Raw genomic sequence first — 9,032 nt, 5'->3', positions numbered from 1 at the left:
AGATCCCGACAAAGCCAGACAGTCGATGAGGTGCCGTATCCGAGCTTCACGACGACCTGGTATCTGGACGCGAAAACCTCGCCGATGCGGACGGGATAGAAGCATTCCGCTTTATAGAATGGGAGCTGCTCTTCTTCGTATGCCGTAGACGGATTAAGTTTTGCGAAGCCTGAGGTTGGAAATTGGCGCGCGGGTAGTGGCGTAGTTGACGCTTTGGTTCGAGCTGTAGTATAGCATAACCCGGGTTTTAGGGGATGGCGGGGAGGTGATGGAATTTGCTCAACCGCACGGAATAAGGGTCTGGGTTTCCGACAGAGCGCGAACATGGTATCCTTGGGTTATAGGAAAACATAATTCTAAGGGGAAAGAAGGTTTGAGGAAGTGCAATCTGTCGCGTGCGCCGAGGATTTCCTGCTCCTTGCGACATGCGTAACGTCATAAGCGGTGGCTCCGGCTTGGTTTATCCATACTTGGTTTTCACCCAAGCACTCGCCACAGGACCTCAACATTGCATTATGTTGATGCATAACTAATTATAATTTTAACCCATGAGATATGTCAACTCAAGACTCAGCTGACTTCAATTGTAAAATTGCTTAGTTTAGAATAACAAAATGGAATAGATATGATTGCATGTGTACCAATGGACCTAAAACGCCTGGACTGCCTGAGTGCCCTTGCCTTGCTGACGCTCCTGCGCAACTGTTCTACCCTCAACGCTGTTGGTTTCCCTTTAGGCTCCCCGAGTCTTTTGGTCTTTTTTTTTTTTTTTTTTTTTTCCTTTCTCCATTTCTACTTGTGAATCCCTTGCGGGCTACTATAAGGGCAATAGAGATAGTCTCAGCTCGAATGAAGCTTCTTCATCTTGTTGACACCCTCATATAGCCCACGGTCGATGGCAGCTGCCACAGTCAGAGTGCCACCAACGATCGCGCAGACTCCAGTCAAAAATCCAGTGAACGTCTTAGGGCGAGCTTCGCGGTTGATGACCTTCATCGGGGAGATATCGTAGTTGAAGAAAACACCTGGGATGCCGTTCGCAGCGTGGAGCCGCTCCTTGTGACCTTCGTCTGAGGCATCGCCACCGCGCAGAGACCGCTTGTGGGAGGTCACCGAGTACTGATGGGTTTCGATGCTTCCCTCTGCTCCATAGGCAATGCCGTGGGCACCGAGAGGGGCCTTGTCATAGGCGCTGTGGATGGAAGACGAGAATAGCGGATCCCAGCCCAAAGGGAGGTACGATGTCGAAACCACCTTGACAAAGTACATGAAATTGTACCCAGGCTCGCTAGTCTCCTGCTTAGTGTTATCCAAGGGGTTTGTATGGTGGTGGTCTGTCCATTGCCAGCGATCTGACAGCTCGTCAGGCAGCTGCGGTCCGAATCGAAGCTGATGAATCTCGTGGGTCATGGTATGTTTCTCGTTCTCGGCCAGGTTGGGCTCGAAGAAAGTCGCAAGATCGTGCACATGGACGTTACCACTGGTGAAACTGCGCCCGGGCGCAATGTGGAAGTTACCGATCACCTTGTTTACGCGGAGAACTCCCTCGAGGCGGCAGCCTTCCCGACGCTGTGCATCGATGCGTTCCGCATATCCCTCCATATCACATTGCTCAATGTTCTCTCCCTTGCCAAAGGCCCATTGCTTTTGGGCATAAGCTTCGCGGACCTCTTCGCAGGTATTGCAGCATCCAGCCTTGATGGCGCCAGCCGGTGCGGGTGCGCCACCACATTCGCCGCAGTAGTCGGGGTCCAGGTGTTTCGCGGATTCCTTTGAGGAATGGCTGATCAAAAGAGGATTGGTCAGGGATGAAGATCAAGAAAGGACTAGGGAATCCCAATCTTACAGCTCTAGAGCTTTCACGTCAATCACACGGCCTCCTTCGGCCTCTGAAGTCAGGCGCACTTTGTTAATGCCATGGGCCACGCCAGTCTGTTGCTCGCCTGACACGTCCATAACATCGAGGGTCAACATCTCGCAAGGGAGCCGGGGAAAGGTCACGTTGAGATGAATCTCCATCTTCTCTCCTACAATGCGCCGAAGGTCATCAAGTCAGCCTCACTTCGTTCCTGTCATCCAGCAGAGTGAACTTTATTGTCATACCTCTTGACTTATCCACCACCAACTCGGGCAGGACCACCACGCGCCTGTAATCCACCCATTCTCCCCATACAAGCCAGAAGATAACCAGTAGCGAGGTTATGGTGATGACTCCACCAGACGTGGTTCGGACGCGAGCATCTTCCACCGTTTTGGCGAACGCATCTAACCGTGTAAATCGTGATTTCGCCGCCATTTCTCAAACGTGCTTGACGACCATGCGGAGAGGTCGTCGAATATGTGCAAGGTCGCGGTCTTCGGTGAGCCAGTTAGTGCCCGCGATAAAGGCAGGGCGTCTATCGGCTGGGATTGTATGTCAGCTTAACCAGTTGAGGACGTCCAATTGGCCGATCGTTAGGGTCTAATCAGAGAAATACTTACCTGAGTAAACTGAATGAATGATTGAGGTAGCACAGTAAGCAGCACGAAGCGAGCCCCTCAACTGGCAGTGACGACTGGCGTGCAACTTCAATTGGAACAAGCTGTCCTGTTAGCTGTAGCGGAGAACTACAGGACACTGCGGGTAACGGACGAACTGAGTACTGTATTGTTGCAATTTTACCCTGTGGGGAATAGTGCAGTATTATTGCCTGCCCGCGTCCGTGAATCGATACGCCGGTATTACCAGCAGAATGTCAAAGGACAGACTACAGAGCCTGATTGGATGCGCTGGGCCACAGTACCTGACTGCAGATCACGTGATAGCCCGTCGCAATCTGCAGCCAGATGTCGTCTCACGTGACACGACTACTTTCGGTGGTGCACGTCACTTTTTCTGCTGACTCGAACTTGTCATTGTCGCTTTTGCTTTCTGCTTCTATTGCACTCATTATTATTCCCCTCCCTCATAACTCAGCTCCGAGGGTGACTGGCGGTTCTCTCTCCCACACGCACCAAGGGTTCCCCAAAATTTAGAACGCCGAATCAAAAGATTTTTCTTTCATCTCATCCACTTGACCTCGTAAGCGGTTTCTTTCAACGTCTTTCATCGAATGCCGCTTGGCTAGTTTCGGACGACAAAGCGCGCGGCGCTGCACCTGCCTACAAAAACCTCTCGCGCCATCGTCGACCACTCCCATTCCTTTCCAGCTTACAATTCTCACGAGAAAACAATCAACCAAACACAATCTTCCTTTTATCACCACTATGAAGAACGGAAAGGCTCGAGGCCGCCCCAGCGCTTCGGATCGCGGAGGCATCCGCAAGCGGGGTGCTGCTAAGAAGGTCGATCGGGAAGGTGACTTGGTAATGGATGGAAACACACCTCAAACCCGTGCGAAAAGGGGTCGTGGTGATTCTGGCCGCGCTGGCGCCTCGTCTGGAACACGGTCTCAGACGTCTAGCCGGGCTCTAGACGCCATTCAAAAGGCTATTACTAGCAACTCGGATTCGCATCAAGCAAATATTCGTCAAGGCAGCCGGACCAGTAACCTGGAACATGTTAGCGTCCGTGGCTGGAAGCAGAGTAAGGCCGCGTCGAATCCCGACGGCGGCCTAGAAAGCCTAATCGGCTTCCTCGAGAAAAAAATCAGCACCCCCGACGCAAGAAATAGCGCACGCGCAAGGATCACAAAGGTATGTGCAACACCAGAACTTGCGATTATCGACATGAGTTATCACCAGCGTCGTCCTCTCCGGTGTGCTCTCGTTTTCAGTGATGGTACCTCCAGAACGATGGTCGACACTTGCTTAGGCTCATTTGGCATTTCTTCCTTGGGATGATCGCGGGTTACGAAGAGGTCTCTTGCGCCTTACTAACGTTCACTAGTCGCGGGTCGAAGGCGACGCGCTTATAGTGTCTATCAAGCCAGAATTGTTGGACAGGATGCTTAAGATCAACGGCTTTAGCTTTGCAGGCGCTCCTTTGACGATTGAAAAATGTGATGACGCCGAGAGCGCGCTGTTGGATCAGTCGGTGCTGTCTGCTAATGGTAGCACGCCCTCGGCCGCCGACACGAAGGCTAAAATGACTGCCTTCCTCGCCAAGCGTTTTGACCGAGAAAACAAGTTGCTCAACCTTTCGGACCTACACAACGATCCGGACCTCATAGCCATGGGTATTTTCCAGAGCACATCAACTGAATCGAAATTCTTCCCCGCGCTAATGAAGGTCTGGGAGCTGAACCTCAGCTTGATTTTCGACAGCGCTGCCGCACGTCGCCAGGCGGTCGAGAGCGTCAGTCTCAGGGACAATAAGCTTGCGAACCTCAAGATGGTCACTACTTTGGCGCAAACTTTCCCAGACTTGAAGAACCTCGACCTTTCGAACAACGACTTCAAGGACGCACAGTCCTTGTTGGGATGGCGCCACAAATTCGAAAACCTCGAGTTCCTCGACCTCTCCAACAATCCTTTCAGCGCCGATCCCACTTTCAAGGATACCATGCTGAAGTGGTATCTTAAACTCCGAGTTTTGAACGGTATTGAAGTGCGGACAGCTGAAGAATTGGCGGCGCTGAAGAAGTCGCCAATCCCTGTCCAGGCACCGTACTTCCGGGATGAGGGCTGCATTGCCGAAAACTTCATCAGAGCTTTCTTTTCGGGCTACGACAATGACCGGAACGGTCTCCTCGATAGCGTATACGACAATGAATCCACCTTCACTCTCAACATCAACACCGCCGCTCCCAGGGCCCATCAAGCTGATGTCGCCGCCTGGGATGCGTACATCAAGAACAGCAGGAACTTGCTCAGAATCACGCATTTGACCGCCAGAATGTCTCGCACGCATAACGGTGCGGAGAAAATTCGCAAGTTATGGAACAGTCTTCCGGTTACAAGACATCCAGATATCGCAGCGCATCCTCAAGATTGGCTAATTGAGTGCTATCCGATTCCGGGTCTAGTCGATCCGACCGGTCAGAGTCCTACCGGCGTTGGCGGTCTTCTGATCACGGTGCACGGAAAGTATGACGAAGTCGGCAAGGGGTCTAAGATCGACACGCGGAGCTTCGACAGAACTTTCGTCTTGGGTCCTGGCGGTGGTGCAGGTGGAGTACGAGTCATCAACGATATTCTGTGTTGTCGCGCGTATGGCGGCAATGAAGCATGGGCTCCAGAAGCTGAGGGAGCCGTTCAGCAAGCGGCTCAGCAAGCAGCTCCTCCGCAGCCTACTGATCAGGCAGCTGTTCCTCAACAGGTGGCGGCACCACCAGCCACTCCCGAAGGATATGGCATGCCTGGGCCTGGCAAAAATGAGACTCAAGTGCAACAAGAGCAATTGATACTGCAGGTCATGAAGCAGACAGGGATGACGCTGCAATATTCTCAATTGGCTATCAGCGGAAATGGCTGGGATTTGGATAAGGCCTTACAGGATGTCGCCAAGCTTAAGGTAAGACCATCCATCCACCGGATCTTTCTGGCAAGACGCTCATGCTAACGGTTCTACAGGAACAGGGAACGTTGCCCCCTGAGGCTTTTCTACCTGGAACCCTTTGAGTTACCCAACACCGCATTTCCTCTCTTTTATTAGAACGACCAATTTCATTCGCACTTTTTTAGACTTTCAATGGCGTCTGTTTGGAGTCAGAATTTTGCTTCGCCTTGGCCTGATTTTCTCTTCTTCTGTTTCTGTCGCTTATTGCATGGCTCGGGCGAATGGGAATCGGGCTGAATACTGTGATAGTGAAACTAGTTTTCATTTTATCTTAACCTGTTGTGTATTAATAAAACCCACGAAATATGATGTCCATGAAGAAAGAGCCCTTGGGGTTGGAGAGTAACACCCCCAGGTCAGTTTATTATCCACAAGAGGTGACCTACCTATCCATCAGAGAGAGAGAGAGAGAGAGAAGAGAAGTTTCTATCATTGTTGTAGATAATCATCGTGACCGGTGCAGATCGAAAACTAACTAGGCATGTTCCATGTTGCGCACTATAATAAATCATAAATCCCCTGCCCGAACGCTACGACCAGACTCGAGGCGACTTTGCCGGACTCCCGCCGCCCGCGCGCTTTGTGAGCTCCGCCGAACCAACAACCTAGACTCCCCGCCCCTCATTAGTTAATCGGGGCTGGAGCTCACCAATCCTCCTCCTGCTCTTTCATTCTTTCAGACCCCGTCTTTCTTTGTTTGTGTGCATGTTGGACTGACGATTACCCTCAAGCTGGCATTGCAGCATGCGTCTGGCGTCTGTATTGAAGAGCTAATGGAATGTTCACCACTACCGCTACCACCGCCTCAATGCCCTCCAACGGAGCGGCCGATATTGACCCCTTAGATGCAGGTGAGCGGACGAGCTGTCAACCCTTCAGTTCCGACTCTGGGAAAACCTAGCTGACCATCAGTGTTGCACTAGCTGATTACGATCCTATCGACCATCTCAACGCGATTTTCTCCCATCCCTCCACGCTGTCCTCCGTGTCACAAGTGTCCCAGTCCCTCGGCGCATATGAAGATGAGCTCGACGACGACATCAGTGGCCTGGTCGAGGACCAGGTTACGTCCAATGCGGAAAGCGTCGAGCGCATTCAGGCCGCCAAAGCAGATTTGACCGATCTCTTCAAGAAGATCGACGACGTGCGCGACCGCGCTTCCAAGACCGAGCTCGCTATCACGGAGATGACGGCGGATATCAAGCAATTAGACAACGCGAAAAAGAATCTCACCCTGTCCATGACAGCGCTGAAGCGGTTGCAGATGCTGACTACGGCCTACGACCAGCTACGCGCCCTTAGTCGGACCAGACAATACAGGGACTGTGCTCAGCTGCTGCAGGCGGTAATCCAGCTCATGGCGCATTTCAAGTCGTACCGGTCGATCGATCAAATTGCGCTTCTCAGTAAGAACGTCGCAGATATACAACGCGAACTGTTGGAACAGGTCTGCGAGGATTTCGAGCTGGCATTCGCGAAGGGAGAAGTAGGGTTGCAGAGGTCAACACTGTCGGAAGGATGTCTGGTCATGGATGCGCTGGGCGACCATGCCAGATCCCGGCTAGTGACCTGGTATTGTAACTTCCAACTCCGCGAGTATCGCCAAGTGTTCAGAAATAATGAGGAGGCTGGGTCCTTGGATAACATTTCTCGCCGGTATGCCTGGTTTAGGCGCATCCTCAAGATCTACGATGAGGAATACGCGCCCATCTTTCCCGCAGCTTGGAAGGTCAACGAGATCCTGGCCAACATCTTCTGTGAAGGAACGAGGGACGACTTCAAGGGCATCCTCTCCCGCTCGGTGCGCAATGGTCAAACGATCGACGTCAATCTGTTGCTGTCGTGCTTGCAAGAGACCTTGGAATTTGAACATTCTCTTGAGCGGCGGTTTGTGACCCCCGCCCGTCCCTCCACTGACACATTTGCATCGAGCGAGGCGCCTGTATTTGGTCAGGCCATATCGGAGGCTTTCGAGCCTTATCTCAGCGTGTGGGTCGAGGCTCAGGACAAGCAGCTGGCTGCGCTTATACCCAAGTACCGGCAACAACCCGTGAAGCCGCCGGATGAAGAGTTCGACTCTCATATAGTTATATCCTCCTCGACGGACCTGTTCAACTTCTACCGACATGCTTTACAGCAATGTGCAAAGTTATCCACCGGCGGAAGCCTTGCAGACCTGGCAAAGGTCTTTGCAAAGTATCTGGACCAGTACGCGCAACAGGTACTTCTCTATTATATCAGTGAACGTCCCACCGGACACACACCGTCCAAAGTCGCCAATCTCGAGGATCTGATCCTGGTTCTCAACACCGCAGATTACTGCTACACGACCTGCAACCAGTTGGAAGAGAAGATCAAGGGGAGGCTGGATAAGGCACTCAAGCAGTCAGTGGACCTGCAGAGCCAGGCCGACACCTTCATGGGGATCGCGTCCGCGACCGTTCGAGGTCTCGTGCGAAGGGTTGAGATCGAATTGGAGCCCTGTTGGCGTGAAATGCGCAATATTCCCTGGAGCCGATTGGAAAGTGTCAGCGACCAGAGCTCCTACGTGGGCGAACTCCTGTCTAAGACTCAGACGAAATGTTCAGAGACCCTACAGCTGCTACACAAGCAGCAGTATGCCCGGGCTTTCGCAGACCACACTGTAGAGCTAATCTCAAACCTCTTCATCACTAATATCTTTCAATCCAAACCTATTGCAGAGACTGGAGCGGAGCAAGTAAGTTTTCTCCCTCAGGTCCGCACCCGAGAGCTGCCCAGCCAATAACCACCATCTTCTAGATGCTCCTCGATGCCTATGCCCTTAAGACTGGCCTTTCATCACTCCTTCCCAGCCCCGCTCCCGCGGGCTTCGTCAAGCGCGTCAACAACAGTTTCGCTAAGATCGAAGCCCTCCTCAAAACCGTCCAAGTGCAACCCTCGCCCCCCGAAGCCCTCGTGCAAGCCTACCTCGTCCACATCGCCGACCAGAATAACACCAACTTCCGCAAGATTCTCGACATGAAGGGCATCCGCAGCCGCCAGGAGCAGAATCACCTCCTGGAACTCTTCCAGATCCACCGGGCATCCGATCGCTACGCATCCAACCTCCAACAGAGTAACCCTATGCTGACCGCCTTGCAATCCACCACCACGCCGACCTCCACCTCCGTCTCTCAGGGCCTCGGCCTCGGATCGGCCGCCGCGTCCATCGGCGCCACGAACCTTCCCTCTCGCTTCGACGCATCCATGCTCGGCTCCGCCCTCATCTCCGCCGCCAAGGACGGCGTCGACCGCTTCGGAACCCCCATGAGCAGCTCGTCAGGTAGCATGCTCCCCGGAGGTGGGGGCGCGGCCTCCGGTGCTGCCGGCGGAGCCACCCTCACCTCAGCCTCCTCTACGCCCAATCTCGTGGGCTCGGCGGCCCCGAATAACCCCGGCGCAGAGAGTAGCGCTGCTGCTAATCTGAACGAGAACCTGAAGAATATCGGCAAGTTCTTCCGCCGTGATCTGGGCGGGTTCGGGGGTAGGTTTGGCCGGAGTGGGGACGATGGGTGATTTTGTTTCCGGTCGG

At 53.1% G+C, this 9,032-nt stretch overlaps 3 protein-coding genes across 3 annotated transcripts; 1 reads left to right on the top strand and 2 right to left on the bottom strand.

The window, feature by feature from the left end:
• Positions 1-2: 2 nt before the first annotated feature.
• BO97DRAFT_307762 (uncharacterized protein) lies at positions 3-182 on the bottom strand (the record flags this gene model as incomplete). The annotated part of the gene is made up of 1 exon (XM_025691176.1): positions 3-182. A coding segment is annotated over one exon (180 nt), but the record flags the coding sequence as incomplete, so codon positions are not given.
• A 597-nt stretch (positions 183-779) lies between these two features.
• On the bottom strand, positions 780-2,587 carry BO97DRAFT_401299 (retrograde cargo receptor ERV46). Its single transcript, XM_025694333.1, has 4 exons — positions 2,482-2,587; positions 2,104-2,403; positions 1,847-2,027; positions 780-1,783 (listed from the first exon to the last, which is right to left on the bottom strand). Exons 2-4 carry the CDS (start codon positions 2,294-2,296, stop codon positions 841-843), a joined length of 1,317 nt encoding a protein of 438 aa, XP_025545974.1. The 5' UTR covers positions 2,297-2,403; positions 2,482-2,587; the 3' UTR covers positions 780-840.
• A 659-nt stretch (positions 2,588-3,246) lies between these two features.
• Positions 3,247-9,016, top strand: BO97DRAFT_438902 (mRNA export factor mex67; the record flags this gene model as incomplete). Its single annotated transcript, XM_025697937.1, has 4 exons — positions 3,247-3,675; positions 3,869-5,434; positions 6,381-8,198; positions 8,261-9,016. 4 exons carry the CDS (start codon positions 3,247-3,249, stop codon positions 9,014-9,016), a joined length of 4,569 nt encoding a protein of 1,522 aa, XP_025545973.1.
• Between the last annotated feature and the right edge of the window lie 16 nt (positions 9,017-9,032).

This window comes from Aspergillus homomorphus (assembly GCF_003184865.1).
Source record: "Aspergillus homomorphus CBS 101889 unplaced genomic scaffold BO97scaffold_86, whole genome shotgun sequence".
Classification (NCBI taxonomy): domain Eukaryota; kingdom Fungi; phylum Ascomycota; class Eurotiomycetes; order Eurotiales; family Aspergillaceae; genus Aspergillus; species Aspergillus homomorphus.
Note: the sequence above shows the minus strand (reverse complement) of the source record. Positions and strands in the feature narration are given on the sequence as shown.